At 42.3% G+C, this 17,119-nt stretch overlaps 1 protein-coding gene across 1 annotated transcript; it reads left to right on the top strand.

Annotated features, from left to right (window-relative positions):
• Positions 1 to 1,359: 1,359 nt before the first annotated feature.
• Positions 1,360 to 16,675, top strand: LOC135878583 (tumor necrosis factor receptor superfamily member 6-like). Its single transcript, XM_065404287.1, has 11 exons — positions 1,360 to 1,429; positions 3,712 to 3,750; positions 4,384 to 4,489; positions 7,132 to 7,263; positions 7,493 to 7,604; positions 8,288 to 8,361; positions 9,011 to 9,121; positions 10,680 to 10,705; positions 12,510 to 12,839; positions 13,608 to 13,662; positions 16,377 to 16,675. Exons 1-11 carry the CDS (start codon positions 1,391 to 1,393, stop codon positions 16,673 to 16,675), a joined length of 1,323 nt encoding a protein of 440 aa, XP_065260359.1. The 5' UTR covers positions 1,360 to 1,390.
• The last annotated feature ends 444 nt before the right edge of the window (positions 16,676 to 17,119 follow it).

Here is a 17,119-nt window from a genome sequence, read left to right as displayed (position 1 = left end):
ACTGCCCTGACATTCCAGAGACACTGTTTGTAATGTTCCCTGCCACAGAGCGGGGTGATATTTTCCTTTAACTTTTCCCATTTTTCCTTATTGCTTTTTAAATTAATGCTGATTAGATAAATTGTATTTGATTTAAACTGTATGTAATGATCAGTGGGTCAGGGAAGTGTCCAGTGCAGAGAGAGTACCCCAGAGTGGGGACACCCTAGCCCCTGTCCTAGGTGACCACTGATGAATTTTTTTTTTAAAGTGAATATGCTCCAACCTTAAAGGTCAGGGGTCAAATTCATTGCAGCTATAAGCAGCTGTAACCCTGGGCTTTAGTTCCACAAAATCTGGATTTGGGGCATTTTTTCCCCATAGTGAAAAGGTCTCAACAACAATGTTGTGACTTAATTTCTGGACACATCTACACTAGGGAAAAGTAGCCGTGTTCATTTCAACCAGCTACCCTGAAGTGCAACTAAAATGTGTCCTATCTACACTAGGATTTTACAGATAAACAATCTTCTTTTAACACTTTTTCTTTCTTTTCCTTAAGTGTGGACATGGCATTGGTGGCCCAGTTAACTCAACTGCAGCATGCTTTTTACACTATCATCGTTTTGAGTCCGGGACTGCATCTGTCTACACACGCATTCAACATGTAGCATGATGATGCCCCTATTCTGATTAGGGTTGTGGGCTTATCAATAGTTACAAGCAGTGAGACAAGCCCATGGGCTGCATTAAAGGCAGTGTATAATTCAGTATATAACACCCTGCTCATTTAGGCTGTTTTCTCAGCAGCTAGGATGGCTCATTGGTCTGTTGAACAAAGAAGGATTTCTGATGTTAGAAAAAATGCTCCTTGCACCCTGTGTTCTTGGGCTAGCAGTAGCCATGGATGCCATTTTTACCCCAGGAATTTATTATATTAGCTAGGATATCTATAATGGAAAAAGGTGAAGGCAATTTTAACTTAAGACCCTCTGCTCGGGGGCTAGGAATGAGGGGGTGGAGGGAGAGGGGCTGTCTATAAATTAAGGCAGCCAGGGAGGGGTGAGAGGGGATCCTTAATTTTGCCTGCTTGATGCAGTTACAAAGGAGGGGTTGGCCACAAAGAAAATCACTCAAAACTGCGTTACTTAACTTATTCAGAGAAAAGCAGGGGTGGAGGCGGGGTCCCTGGGGCTAGAGGCAAGGGAAGGGGAGTGGGACGGGCTGCACCCAGCCGGACCCCCTGGCTCAGCACCCGGGTGGCGGGGCGGTTCTAGGGGAACTAATTACATCAGGGGCAGCAGCGGGAGAGGCGCCGGCTCCGCCCAGGACATGACCCATCCCTAGAGCCGGGCGGCCGCTACTGGTTCCCGTGATTCCAGGCCCGGCAGGCAGCTCCCCGGGACGCGCCATGGGAGCCGGGCGCTTCTTCCTGCTGCTGCTGCTGGGGGTGAGTGCGGAGCAGCGTGGGGGGCGGCTCTCCTGTCCCTTTGGGGAGGGCAGCGGGCCGTGCTGATCGCCGGGCACCAGAGCTCTGCAGGGGGACTGCCCGCGCCCCCGCAAGCAGCAGCCGGGGAACGCCCAGCCTCCTGCCTCGGCCCATTGACGGGCTGGCTGAGCTCCAGGGATCGTTCCCTCCGCCTGCCCGCGGGCTCTGGGCGCCGGGTGTGGGACACTGCTTGGGGGGCGGAAAAGGGGTTTTGGTTGGGGGGGGGGAAGGCGGAATCCCATGCGGCCAAGTGTTTCCCAGCTGCCGGTGCAGGCTTTCCTGTGTTTGGGGCGGGGATGGTCTCTCTTGCTTTAAGAAAAACGTTTTAAATCTATTGAATAATAGAAACTAACTCCCTGAAATGCGGAGCTGAGCTGAGCCGAGCCATGTGGAGGGTTGCCAATTTTGGTTGGACCTAATACCCGAGGTTTCATCACATGACATAATCTGTAATTAAAGATGAGTCATTAATTTCTGGAGATTCCAGGACTATCCTGGAGTGTTAGTTGGCAACCTTAGTCATGTGGCACGTGGGCTTGGTTTTATAGGGGACCAGGAGAGAAGATCAAAGTTTTAGTTTCTTCTCTGTATCACAGCAAAGGTGTGTCTGGAGCTGGCTTGATTGCTAATCAGAGGAGATCAAACAAGAAATTGGCTTCTTCTAATCCTGGCCTGACCCTTAATCACAAGTGTTCAGACCATTCCCCCATCAATTCCCAGCTGCAGAAAACATCAGTGATGAGTGCTAGCCTGCCAGGACGATGCATGTCCTCCCAGCTCCAGGAACTGACCAGAGTCACACCTTTCCCTTTTCACAAGTCAGACACATCTGAGTCACAGAAGCAATGTGGGCTCAGACCAGCAACCCCCTAAATTTAGTCTCAACCTGCCCCTGGCTCCACTGTGCTGCACTTTGGAATGCCAAACTGTCCCTTTCCTGTGTGTCAGGGGGCGCCTATTATTAGCTCTGTAGCTGTTGCAGTGATAAAAGAAGAACTTCTAAGTTCTCTTGATCCTGTATGTTTCAGAAAGGAAAGCTCTTTCAGAGAAAGAGGGGGTTTGATAAAGCATCTATCCATGGAAGGGGTCAGGGATGGATGGTCCCTGATTTTTGTTTTAAATGTAAACTCTCTAAATTCTGTGTTTTTACAGTTCCTACTACGATTTAGCTTGGCCTTGCTATGCTGCTTGTATTTGCTGTAGAGCAGGGGTTCTCAAACTGGGGGTCGGGACCCCTCAGGGGGTCTCAAGGTTATGACATGGGGGGTCGCGAGCTGTCAGCCTCCACCCCAAACCCCGCTTTGCCTCCAGCATTTATAATGGTGTTAAATATATAAAAAAGTGTTTTTAATTTAGCAAGCATCTCAGTGCGACCCCCCTTATATGTGAAAGGGGTCACCAGTACAAAAGTTTGAGAACCACTGCTGTAGAGGCTCCAAGTAGGGATCAGGAACTCCTTTTGCTCTGCTCTGTATAGCATACACATAACAAAAGGCAGGTCTGTGCCCCAAAGAGCTTACAATCTAAATATGTAACGAGACAAATACATGCATACAGATGGAGGAGCACAGGGTGACAGGGAGACACAATTTTTCTATCAAACTAGCTACTGTCTCCTGAGGAGGTGGATTAACTACCCTTCCTGTAGGAAGTGTCTACACTGAAGCGTAGACCAGCCCCAAGACACCGACTGAGTCCAGTGTGCTATAGGAAGGCTGTGTTGGAGCTGGGAATTAAACCCCGTGTCCTGAATCTTGGGCTAGAGCACTAACTCCTGAGCCATCCTTCCTCTTGAAAATCAAAATCATGAGTCATTGACAAATTGCTAAACAGCTCTGTGCCTCGGTTTACCTAACTGTAAAGTAGGGATTCATATTTGTCTCCTTGCTTAGGATGTTGAAAGGCTTTTTAATTAATGTGTTTTTTAAAGTCAACATGTAGATCCTCAGGAGAAAGGTACTACTGAAGTGTGTATTTACTATTTATTTTATTTAGTAACAAATTTAATTTTCTTTTGCTAGGGATCCAGTTTCTGAGTATGTGTTATGGGCCTGAGATGTGGGTGTACTGTATATTTAGTACAAAAAGGCAGGGAGAAGTGTTGTAGGTCACCTGTAAAAAGGGGGAAATTGGGGGGTTGCCCCTTTTTGCTTCTCTATGTTGTGTGAAGGTGGCCTGAAAGTTGTGATATGCGTTTTTTCTCTTGTAATTCTCTGCCTTGTTTTTTCATGCTGGAAATTGAGGTCCTCGGTAGGCTGGAAGACTGGGAAACTAAAGCAATGGTAATGTGAACTAATAGTCAAAGAGATGTGGAGTTCTAGTCACACGATCAAACACTTTCATTTTGCTTTTGTTTGTTTAACATTTATTTAACTTGAGTTAATGCTGTTGCTCCTTCTGCTGAGGTAATAGAGCACACAATAGACATGCTCTCAGGCCTGCCCAGTGATCCTGCAAAATCAAGAAAGACCAAACTTGATATTCCCGACTCTTCCAGAGTTGCGGGAGGGGAGGAAATCTTAAAACCCCAAAACTCCTTTCAGGCTTCCTTTATACGCCGTAAAGGGCACAGGCCTAATCTTAAAAAAAATGATCTTTTGCAGGTCACCTTTAGGCATTCTTGCAAAAACAAAGCCCACCTTGAGATTACAGTGTGGTGGTTTTTGGTGGTGGTTTTTTTAATGTATTCTGTTGCTTGCTTTACATTGCTCATGCCCCCATCATGCTGTTTTACCCTTACTGAACCATTGCAGGTACTTGTGACTTGAAAACTTAGCAAGAGGGAATTTGTGTTTCCTCTATTTCTTGTTGAAGTCTTTAGAATAACTCAATATGTCCATAGGCCTCTCACTGAGAATGTACAATGTCATGGGGGGGGGTTGTTCATTCGACACATTGCCGTGTATTTTCCATAGGTTGAATCATCAGCAATATCTGAGAGTAGAGCTGAGCCAAGCAGCCACAACTGTGGTGATGGAGAATATCTGCATCAAGGCTACTGCTGTAAATACTGTCCTGCTGGTAAGCACTTAGCGATCTGTAGTTCACTTGGCTAACAAAGCATTTTTCAGAGATGATGTGTGTACTGGTTGGTTTTTATGCTGTAAGATAAAAGCAATGAGAGAACAATACATGTTTGCAAAAGCCAGTGAGGGCCATTTTATGCTGTTCCTCCTCCTATTCAGCGATGCAACTCACTTTAGAATGGTGTCCAATTTTTCACAAAATAGGGTGTGCCTGGGTGACCTTGGCAGTTGGTCAGGAAACGTGGGCATGCTATAAAAGGCAGAGTCTAAGTCAATACTGAAGGAAGCTGTTATAGCTTTGCAGGGTGGATAAAAACCAATGGTTTTTTTTAAAAAAAAATCAGGGTTTTTTGTATTTAAATCTGATTTTTTGATAGTTTTTTTTCCTCAAAAAGCATTTTATCTAAAGATAGTTTTAATAAGATACATTATAGCTCAAAGATATCTCATCATGGAATAAGGATTATAAATTCTAATTCTATAGTATGAGACAATATAATATTCATGTAATGTTTAAGAAAAGTTTTGTAAATGAGTTCCAATAGTTCATGGATTAGGGACCCAATCTTATGGGGTTCCACAGACTTCTGTATAGATTATTTAGGTTAATCTTTCTATCTACCCAATGGGACTCTGTGCCTAGTCTAGAAGATCCCATCAGAGATGCTTAGTTTTGCAGTTCTCAAACTGTGGATTTGTGTCAGAAGTAACATGCTTGTTAACAGCAAAAAAAAATAAAAAAAAAATTAAATAAATAAATAATATCTAGAGGTGAGAACTAACAGACCTCAACTCTATTATCCCTCTGCAAATTTGTGTACACAGAGTCAATCCCTTACCTCTCTCTAAAAGTGCAAAGTTTCAAAAAGTTCAATGAATAAAAGCTTGTTGGGGGCGGAATAGATCTGGAAAAGGAAAAGTCCTGGAGATAAATGTGAGAAGCGAGGGACATATGCTTGTTTTGTTAAAATATTAGGTGTTTGCTGTTGAAGAAAAAAATCCAGAATACTTAATGTTGTTGTTTTAGTTAAATAAAACAATTTAAATGTCTGTCTGGTGATGTTCTCCTCCTAATACAACATGGCAAGAAAATCCTCCAAATATTAATGATTAACCTGTTGAATTGGAGGTAGTTCACTCCCAATGACTTCATAAATATCTGCTTCAATTACCTTTGGTAAATGAAATAACCAAACAATCATTTCTTTTCTGATATAGTTGTAAAACTAATCTGAAAAGTTTTCAAAATAAATCACTGTTTTAAAGTGTATAGTATGTACCTTCTAAAAATGAAACCTACATCTATCTCTGAGTTGTGAAGAATATGTATTAAGGTTATAACAATCAACAAGAATGCACTTCTATGAAGAAAACCATGATTAAATAGTCTTCCTGACTAGTGATTTAAACCAATTTTGATTTAAATCAAATTCACGCTGCAGCTTTGTCTGAACTCTTGAAAACTGAGCCAATGCTCTGACCACACATTTTATTCCCCCAGCATCACCTAATTGTAATAATGCTTGTCAGATATAAACACTCAATACCACCACTCAGCAGAAATTGTAGGTATTTTAAATCTACATGCAAAACTTTCTTTATTTTGTAAACTATATGCATGTCCATCTTGGAGATGGGTGTAAAATTAATTCATTCTTTATAGGGCCATTTTCACTTGGCTTTGTGGCAAGTTGCAGTCTATCCTCAGTTTGTTATAATCTCATGAGGGTTTCCCTGTGGATTTCTAAATCTTGTGAGTGAATTTAGTACTCAAGTGTCAAATTCACCCTTGCACAGAGACCTTGAACAAGGCATATACATTATTTGAATGTGACTTGAGCCCTGTTTTAAAGACTTAGGCCATGATTGTGCAGTTGATAGCAGATGGGCATAGCGGCCTATCTGAGTGCTCTCCACAGGCTCAACAGTTCACCCACATGGTATGAACTGCAAGAGCAGAGCCACAAGTAAGATTTAAGTGCAGTGTAGGTCTCATGTGGGGTGGATTTCACTCAAAGTGAGGAGCTAATGACACTGGTTTCAGAGAGAGACAACGTTAGCCAGAGCTGTATGAGCTCCCCTACACACTATCTACCACATCAGTCTCACCTGAGGCACTTTCACTAATCTATTTCTAGCCTGTTCTGAGCACAAACTGTTAGTTGTGCTGAACTATGACAAACTGCTTATTAACAAATAGGGACGTGAATACGTTTCCAAATAGAACTAAGAAAAACATTGAAACAATTATTTTATTGCTAAAACCTTCCATTTAAAAATAAAATACAGGCATCTTTATAAGTAGAGCGTATCAGAAAAATGACAACACAGGGAAATATTATTGATGGAAACTTTTGTAAAACATTTTCCCCTCTATCTATAGAGGAGGAAAAACCCCAAGCCTATTGGCTTCTTATTACTAGTTATTTACTTGTTTTTCTAATGTTATCTGGCCACTGACGTCTAAGTGTTCTTCCTGGTTTTGTTGCGTATACTTAATCTCATTCAGCTCCACTCCTTGCAAGGAGTGGCTGAAAGGAGTCATGTTGCAGTACGCTTGAATCCAGTTAACTGTATCCTAATACTACTTGAGATATATAGCTATAGTGTTGAATTTCTGCTTCTCCCTTTATACAGGCACTTATGTTAGTGAACACTGCAAGGTTCCACATACTGAAGGAATTTGTTACCCTTGCACAGATGGAGAGGATTATACTGCTCATGCAAATGGCCTAGACGAATGCATACGATGTAAACTGTGCAAAGAAGGTATAGTACAAAGCTTGGGCTGATCTGTAAATACATTTGGGTTGCTGTGGGCAAAAGCTTTCATATTCTTTGTTCCGCAGAAAAATCTGTTGCCTCAGTCCCCTTGCTTATTTTCATAGATTTAAGAACACTTACACTTTTTTTTTTAAATAACTTATGCTTGGTAGAAAAGAGATCACAAATTCAGTTTGATTACATATGTAACTTGTATGATTCTTATTTTTCTCAGATCAAGTAACTGTGAGCACCTGCACTTCGACGAGCAATACTGAATGTCAGTGCAAGCCAGGCTATTTCTGTCCTACTCTAGGCTGTGAGATGTGTTACAGATGCAAGTCAAAGTATGTACAATAACTGATTTAGGCAGTTGTCTTCCATATAGTACAGTAAAAAGTAGACCCTAGCTCCTCTAAATGCTTACCCACATGTTTACCTTTCGACACGTGAATAATCCCATTGAAGTCAATGGGGCTGCTCATGTGTTTGAAGTTAAACGCATGCCTGAGTGTTTGTGGGATCAGTGCCTAGAACTGTATGTATATAAGTATTGCTGTCCTGTTTTGATGCTTCTGCCTGGACACAAATGTTCCCAACATGTTTCCTGATTCCTTCACCTGCCACATTTGAATAGGCTTTGGAGGGCTACCAGTTAGGACAGCTAATGTCAGTAGAGCTACCCAGAATCTTATAACATGGGGCCAACTATTGAAGGAGACTAATTATGTGCGTGACTAGTTAACACTTCCTCTCAGTATTATTTCCCTTTGAATAAATATTTGTGTACATTAATCTCTCCCCATGGACTTATGTGGCAGCACAGCAAAAACACAGAATCTTCTAGCATCCTTTATTCTTCATCTGTTTTTCAAGTACTCTTTCTTAGTGACTGGTGAGAACAGACTACTTTTTTTTTTTTTTTAATTTGCACATTCTGTCCATGTATATAAGTGATTCCTGTGAGAGTAGGAGTGAGCACGAGTACAGATTTGATTTTGTAACTTAATTATATTGTTATCAATTTTAGGTGCCCAGAAGGGAAAGAAATTGTACAAAAATGCAATGCTACAGTTGACCTGGAGTGTGGCCATCCTCCCATAGGTACAGTATAAACTATGCTTAGGGAGGTCTGATGACTTTCTGACTCTTCGTAGGTAATTCAAAAGCAGATTATAAAGTGAGGCTTTGAAATCCTACTTTTAAGTGTTTGACGAGCCTACGTAATTCACACTGGCAGCTGCTAGATGGAGACGAAGACTCTCCAAGTGTGGGTTGTGTAACCAACCAATATTTGTGGTGATATTTAAACTAGTACAGGGGACTTGTCTTGGTAGAAAGGATTACATAGTGGACACGCCTTTCCAAGGTGTCACATTAACACAGTTGAAAGCTATAGGTAGTATGCCTTTCAAATACTCAGTTAAATATTAAAACCTGAAAAATATCTGTTTTTTGGCATAAATCTGAAAAGAGATCAAATGCATTGAATTTCTTTTCCCCTGTAGATTCCCTTCTTCTAGCTTTTAATTTGCACTGATACACACCAGCACCTAGATACTCTAATGGTGTATTAATATCTGAGAGATGGTGGTTTTCTTGGGGCAGAGACTAGAGGTGTCACTGTAACAAACTGCTGAATTTCACAGGCATTAGTCTCTATTGTTATCTGCAGCATCAACATTCTTACACTGCAAAAATAACTCTCTTATGGGTGGCTTTAGTATTTCAAGCTTGCTTGCTTTTTTTGCAGGGACTGCGACTACTGCAGGTTGGATTGCTGGGGTCATCGTGTTCATTGTTTTTGTGGCTGGGTGCCTTCTTTTATTTAAGAAAAGGATATCGTATAATAAAACAAATAAAGGTAATTAAAATTCCTTTCCATGGATAACCTGAGATACACAGAGACTCAAGTTTCCAAAGCTAAACGAAGTAAGAACTGAGGTTGTCCTTATGGCTTCTGCCCGCCCTCGCTCCAAGCCTCTGCACTGCTCCCAGAAATGGCTGGCATATCCCTGCGGCCCCTGGGGAGGGGGTCTCCATGCGCTGCCCCCATCCCGAGAGCTGACTCTGCAGCTCCCATTGGTCGGGAACTGTGGCCAATGGGAGCTTCGGGAGCGGTGCCTGTGGGCAGCAGCGCGTGGAGACCCACTGGGCCCCCCGCCTAGGAGCCGCTGCCAGAGGGGTGTGCCAATCGCTTTTGGGAGCCGCCTGAGGTAAGTGCTGCACCCCTGCCCCACCTAGAGCCTGCACCCCAACCCCCTGCTCCACCTAGAGCCTGCACCCACACCCAAACTCCCTCCCAAGCCCACACCCCCTACAGCACCCAAACTCCCTCCCAGATCCCGACCCCACACCCTCTCCTGCACCCCAACCCCCTGCCCCAGCCGAGCCCGCAGCCAAACTCCCTCCGAGAGCTTGCACCCCACAGCCCCTCCTGCACTCCAACCCCCAGCCTAGAGCCTGCATCCCAACTCCCTCCCAGAGCTCGACCCTGCACCCCCTCCCACACCCCAACTCCCTGCCCCAGCCTGGTGAAAGTGAGTGAGGATGGCGGAGATCAAGCGACGGAGGGGGGAGGGGGGCTGGAGTGAGCAGGGGGCGAGGCCTTGGAGAAGGGGCAGGACGGGTGTGGTCTCAGGAGAGAGACAGGGCAAGGGTCTTTGGGTTTGTGCAATTAGATAGTTGGCAACCCTACCGGGCAGGCATATGTAAGCCCTGGCCGTGCCGGAAGAGCGCGCCCAGCCAGCGCAGCTGGCAGCTCACTGGGCACCAGCCAGCACAGGTGCAGCACCGCCCAAATGTCAGGCGGACCGCGTCCGCGCAGGCGCGGCTTGTGTGTGCTTGGGGGCCCATTGACTGTTCTGCCCTGGGACCCAGAATTGCTGTCAGCGGGCCTGCTTCTATCCTAGCTGCATCTACAGCAGGAGTTTTGGATGACCTAATTATGTTGCACAGGGCATGACATTTTTCACAGCCCTGAGTGATATAGCTAGGTTGACCTAAGTTTTAGGTGTAAACCAGGTCTCTGACTAGCTTTTGGAACTGAGGCCTAAAAAATGTTAAAGATCATAGACTCTGAATAGATTAAGTGGAACTAGACCCCAAATGGAACTCTTGGTTAATATCTATCTAGTATGTACAGTATGCCTCATCCATTTGTGCTCCAGTAGATTTGGCCAGAAGGGAGTCCTCATCATATGCCTCATCTATTTGTGCTCCAGTAGATTTGGCCAGAAGGGAGTCCTTCAGTTCCTTGAACTTGTCAGCCTGCTCTACAGGTTACCTACATTTAAACTTCTGGTTGAGATTGAGAATCTGTGTCAGAGAGTTATGCAGTGTAACCAATGTACTAATTCAGCTATATTTAAACAATATAACTTCTTAGAGAGAGTTTAATTTATATTCTTCATGTGTTTCAGAAAACAAAGATACAGAAAAAGATGTGGTAAGTTTCCTTTGGACACATGCCATTTTTTCTTTTACCTGTATGTTAATTGCATAAAAATTTTTTAATTAAATTGAAACTATCTGTTTAACTATAGATGATACACACCTTAGTCACTTTCTCTGCCCTGATTGCTGTTGTATATTGGGACACTTTTCTTCACTTCATACAAAAAAACAAAACTTTTAGGTCATCTAGTTCACCTCCTGTTAATGTTGGATTGTACTCTACAATATAATGTATTCTTTAGTGTCTTGTTTAATTTCAAATGCCTGATATGATGGCGCTTCCAGTACTTCTCTTGGAAGAATATTTCAGAGCCCTAATACGTCTCTGTCAGGAAGCTTTTCCTGGTAACCTAACTTTTTCATTCATTTCATTAACTACATACCATTATATCTAGTTATATCACCTTGTAATGTCCTAAATAGTTCCGCTTACATATTAGCGTTTACACTCTTCAAATGTATATCAATGTAGTTATATCCTTCCCTCAGTACCCAACCATTAGTCAGTGCTTAGCTTCTTTCTCTCACTTTAAAAATAACTTGTGTTCTTACATGAGTAGTTCCATTTGAGGTTGATAGAACTCATAAAGTGACCAAGATTTTTACCCTAATCTCTGTTCATAAATCAATCCCTGTATGGGGTCCTGATCCATGCTTGGTGTTTGGAGACACTGTCACAATACAAATAAATAATAGCTCCATCATTTTTGCTGCTCTCCTTGGAACACTGCAATTGTAAATATCACTGTGATATTGAGATGCCAAGAACTGCACATGTTACTTAAAGACAACCTGCTTAAGGAAAATAGTAATTTGTAGGGAATTTTGGCAAAATCTTCAGTTTCTCTCTTAGGTATGTAAGGAGCTCCAATTTTTGTATTTGGGTTAGTGTAATACTAGATATAATTGGAAGGCACGGATAAGACTGTCTCAGTGACCTTTTTTATACAGATTTTACTTTAATAATAGTAAGTAGAGAGACCGTTCAAAGACATTTGTTTATTAACTGCTGTTCCTAGGACAAGTTTAAAAAACAAAAAAAACCAAAACTCAATTCTGCAAGATGCCTTAGGGAAGTCGGTCACTTCAAACTGTGTGTGAAACTTGAGGCCCATAGTATGTGGCTCAACTATCTGAGCACCCACCTGTGTTTTGTCATTGTTTTTGTTCTGAACTTGCTTAGGAAAGCAATAGGTTACAATAAAGATGCAGAGAGAGTACAATCGGTTTAAACTGGGGTAGTGGTAAGAGCTGGGGAAGTATTCTGCTCAGGTTCTCACAGGCCCAGAGCAGATCTCTCTGTTAAAATGATCAGCAGTGAAATAGTTAATGTTTACATTTTTAAATGCAGTTAAACTTCAGAGTTAATACGAAATGTGGCTAGCTCACCTCCCTGCCCCTCAGCCTACTTGGCATGGGGTCGGTTATATGGATGGAGAGTGCAGTTTAGTGCTAAGGGAGTTATTGTAGCCTTTTTCTTAAAAAAAACCAAAAAACAAAAACACCAAAATCCTATTTTCAATAGATGTGGCTCTCCCCTTGCCTAACTACAGAAGCTCACATGTAACTTCTTTGCTGTTCTGTAAAGGTCTAGTGATTAAAGCTGCTCCTGTTTGTCACTTGTTAACACTTTAGCTTCTACATTTTTATATGGGATATCTTGCTCACAATGAGACACTAAGTATGAAATGTTCTTCCACTGCAAGGTTCTTGAGAGCTTGCCTACAAAGTTATGTATGCTTTAATAGAGCACTCTTAATTAGCACTCTTTAATAGGTCACTCTTATTCCTTACAGGAGTCTGAGGATAGCACTGAAATTTTCTTTGCACCAAAAATGGAGAATGCTAACGCTAATGCATCCATTTTAGAGATCCAAAACTCTGTTCAGAGTCCACCGGTTTTAGCAGTTTATAGTCCTGATTCTGCACTAAGAAATGAGTTGCCTGAGGATACCAGTGTTGCCTTTTCTGAGAGAAGTGGCCTACTACTAAATAGTGAAAACAACTCATGGGAAGAGTCTTACCACAGGCCTGCAGGATATTCAGCACCAGTAAAGCCTCCAGACAAGCCCAATTTTGTCTTTCACCCTGGACAGTCAAATGGTGGGATGTCCGTATCCCAGATGGTAAGTGGGAAATGCTCAGTGTGTCATGAAATCTGTTGTGTAATCTCATGGAAGCAATGTAATAGCTGCTTCTTTTAACATCTAGAGCTTCCTAGCTTGCAGAATCAATTGGTAATAAAATAGACCCCACCACCACCCAGAAGGATATGAAAGATGCTTATCTTTATTTTTAAAAGGGAGGTATGGGAAAATTTGTATGTTTGTTGAAGTGGTATCAGAAATTTCCATAACTCATCCAGTCAACATGGAAACATTGTTTAATTAAGTGACTGCTATACTCTTCTTTCCACTGCTCAGTACCAACAAGGAAGATAGTTTTTTTTTTTTTTTTAAATACACCTCTACCTCGATATAATGCGACCCGATACAACACGAATTCGGATATAACGCGGTAAAGCAGTGCTCTGGGGGGGGCAGGGCTGCGCACTCCGGTGGATCAAAACAAGTTCGATATAACGTGGTTTCACCTGTAATGCGGTAAGATTTTTGGCTCCCAAAGACAGCGTTATATCGAGGTAGAGGTGTACTATGACCGATATACTGCTGCATCCCTTATTAGCTAGTGGCAGAGCTGGATTTTCTGGCTGGGCAGTTTTGTTTACATTTTATTCAGGTTTTTGAACTTGAGTTTATTCTGTGAAACTTTTGAATTCTCATACCTACCTTTATAGATACTGTGAAATCAAATCACCACATCAAGGATAGCGATTGTAAATGAGCAAAGAATATTTTGTTTTGTTTGAATAAACATAGATGCTTATATTGCAGGTCAGGGATTCTGAAGCCAGGCCTCATATAATAGTTAAAGAGCTTTCTCAAGAAGGTGAGTAGTTCAAGTAGCCCACCTTATTAGGGATCTAAAATTGGTAATAGTCAGCAGAGTACTGGGCAAAATGTGACTTTCTGTCTTGAGTTCATTGTATGTAATTATGGGACATCTGAATGAGAGAATAATAGATATTAATTTGCTTAAATGTTTACAAACATTTTGTCCTGCTTACTGTATTAGCACTTCTAAACTGCAGATTGTTTGCTGCATTTTAATTTTTCTACTTCTAAGAAATTGCTTTAAAAACAAAACACCCCCCGCTCCCCCCCCACACGTATTTCATAGCAATTACCGTATATACTCATTCATAAGCCGATTTTTTTTTTTAGTAAAAAAGGGAAGCACCAGAGATGGAGGTCGGCTTATGAGCAGGTATAGAGAGGGTGAGCTGGGACACAGCCTCTCCCCCCAACAGAGGGAGCAAGGAGAGGCAGCACAGCCAGCAGAGACAGAAGGGAAGAGGCTGGGCCAGAGTCTCTCCACTTCTGGCCACGCTGCTCTCCCCCCAGCCTCCAAAGCAGCTGCAGCTCTGGGGCTGGCAGGCTGCAGCTGTGCTGCTTGGCCCCACTCCCCAGAGCAGGCTGTGGCCGCGCTGCCCGGGTGCCGGAGCACGCTGCGGCCACGCCGCCCAGCCCACTGGAACATGTGGCTGCACCGCCCAGTCTGGCCCGCCAGAGCAGGCTGCGGCTGCACTGCCCAGCCTGCTGGAGCAGCTCCAGCCAGGTCAGAGACATCCTCCCCGGCCCTCCCCAGATAAGGTGGGAAGGGATGGGATGGGGAGAGTGTGGGGGTCCCGGGCTAGGGGTGGGGTCATGTGAGGGGTGGTCACAGGGGTTACTCCCCTGACTCCCAGCTTCTCCCCTCAAAAAAATTTCCCCACCAGTTGCTGTCCTGGCTCGTCTAGGTAAGCAGCTGGTGCGCCGGGACACTTTGTTTACTTAGGTTTACCTCTGTGCCTGTGGACGCTCGAGGTAAACAAACCATCTCAGACCAGCAGGAGCTTATCCTGATGGCCCGGGAGCCAAAGTTTGCTGACCCCTGAATTATATGGTCGGCTTATGAAATTTTCAATTTTTACTTCTCCATCTTGGGGGGGGTCGGCTTATAAACGAACTGGCTTATGATCGAGTATATACGGTAATTATTTCGAGATAAGGACATCGCTTTTTCATAATATATTCATAGGGACATGGGACATAGGACTAGAAGTTACATTATGGGTCACAGAGTCCAGTTCCCTGCTATCACAGGCAACCCCCGTCATATATTCATGTTGTTAAAGATCACTATTCAAAGTGTGTGTCCATAACTTTAGGAACAGTAGCTTTTTAGAGCTAACCATGCTCTAGTAAAAGGTCCATTTTATGTACCAGCAGTGTAATCTGTAGCATGTCATGTAAGGACAGAACAGAGGGGGTTTTTTGTACAGCAGCTTTACCATTCAAACAAATAAAATGCCAGGGTGTATCAGATACCAGTAAATATACCAGTGAACTGGTATATTGTGTGTCACTGAAGGAAGTAAACCATGTTCTGATTGAGGGTACTGGTGATATCAGACTTACCTTGGCAGACTATATCACACTGATAGCTGTGTAGATGGGTGGGTAAACTTAATTGCTAAGAGTGGTCAGAAAGCCATCAAATGTGAACAAGGACCTTAAAACTACAGTGAAATCTGTACAAAAGGCATCTTCAATAGACTACCTCCCATCTTAAGAGACCACTTTGAAGTATGCATATTGACATCTTTGTCCTTTTTTAAAAGATTGTTTTGAATAGGAAACCAACTGGTTACTTGTTCCTTGGGTATTTACTTAGAACAGGCTTCACCACTTTTGTTGAAACTGAATCTTTTTTTTTTGTATTGACTTTCAATAGTATACACAGGTTTTTGTTTTTAACCTAAAACAGTTCAGGTTGTGCTAATCAGATTCCATAAAATATATGGGTACAACTTGATTTTAAAATCATACTCTCTGCTCCTATCCTACACTTGGGGCCTGTTTACACGGTGCAGCAATGTGTACCAGAGGGGTGAGTTCTAAAGTGCAGCTGTTTCACACTAACTGGCCCACGTAGACCCACCTGGCACACACTAAAAGTCCCTAATGCACATTAACATAGTGCAATTTGACCCACACTAAGGAACTTTTAGTGCGTGCCAGCAGGAACTACATGGGCCAGTTAGCATGCAATACGGTGGTGCGCAGAGGAATTCATACCCCATGGCACTGTGCAGCAACGTTATGTAGACAAGACCTAAGTTGTGTGTTAAAGGAATAAAATTATTCCATTTAGAACAAATTAGTTATGATTTTATTATGGCATAAGAAAATTTCAGGTTTATGTGTTTCCTGAAGTCTATGTAATGGTGCATTTTATCTTCTACAGATAGCTACCATACAAAGTAAAACATACTTCTCTATTTGTAGTCCCAATTTATCAGTAGCTGGTTGAACAGATACTGTATAGGCCAGCAATGCAGTGTCGGACTAAATGGGGTATATTGCTGAAATACTCTCTTGTTAAGAGTTTGTTTAAGCCCTTAAATCAAATTGTGTGCCAGGGAATGTTAAACTACAAAGGGGAAAGGCAGTAAAATGGCACATGAACCGGATTTATTTGAGAACCTATACAAGTGTACATAGGCATCTAGAGAAATGGTCATTTTAAAATATTCAGTGATGCTTTTTTTTTTCTTCCAGCATTAATTGAAAGTTTTTATTATTTTATAAAAGAAGTGCCACCACGCAACTGGAACACGTTTATGAGAACTCATCTAACAGATAATGAAATTGATAAAACAACGTTTGAACATCCAAAAAATATTGAAGAGGGGTATTATCAGATGCTAATCATTTGGAGAAACAAATTTGGAAATGAGGCTTCCATTATTAAATTATTAGATAGCCTATGGAATATAGGACTTAGAAGGTCTCATGAAAACATAGTAAACCATTTAATAAGTAAGGATATTATAACTCTGCTAGAGGCCAAAGACTAATGAGTATACTATTATCAACAAAAAAAACAAAAACAAAAGAATCTGTAAACTCTATAGATACGTTTCTATATGCAACCATGCTTTAGTGCATGGTGCCAATTTTTTTTATTGTTGGTTTAAGAAAACTTAAAAATATCAACATAAAAACTACTGGTAAAACAAGTAGAGAAATGAGTTCAGATATCTTCACTGCAACTCATGTCATCTAGAATAGCTGAGTCTCAGAAATGTATCTTACAAGACTCTACTTGTCATTCGTTAAACATGACAAGGATTCAAGTAGCTGTGTTCACTGAGAATGTGTCCTGAGTTGTAAGACATGGGTACCCTTTTCATGTTCAGTTGAGGAAAGAACATAAGTGTACATTAAACTATATAATAAACTTTGAACGCTGTTATGTCTTAGGAAATGCGAACTGTAAGGGGAACCTCACAGTAACTGGA

Source organism: Emys orbicularis, chromosome 4 (assembly GCF_028017835.1).
Source record: "Emys orbicularis isolate rEmyOrb1 chromosome 4, rEmyOrb1.hap1, whole genome shotgun sequence".
NCBI lineage: Eukaryota > Metazoa > Chordata > Testudines > Emydidae > Emys > Emys orbicularis.
This window is presented reverse-complemented; position numbering and strand designations above follow the sequence as displayed.

What these genes read in the sequence shown, in the direction of transcription:
- LOC135878583 (XM_065404287.1), top strand. Translation starts at nt 1,391, where the DNA reads ATGGGAGCCGGGCGCTTCTTCCTGCTGCTGCTGCTGGGG. An exon ending in GTGTGGCCATCCTCCCATAG is followed by an intron (nt 8,362 to 9,010) that starts GTACAGTATAAA and finishes CTTTTTTTGCAG; the next exon opens with GGACTGCGACTACTGCAGGT. An exon ending in GGATGTCCGTATCCCAGATG is followed by an intron (nt 12,840 to 13,607) that starts GTAAGTGGGAAA and finishes CTTATATTGCAG; the next exon opens with GTCAGGGATTCTGAAGCCAG.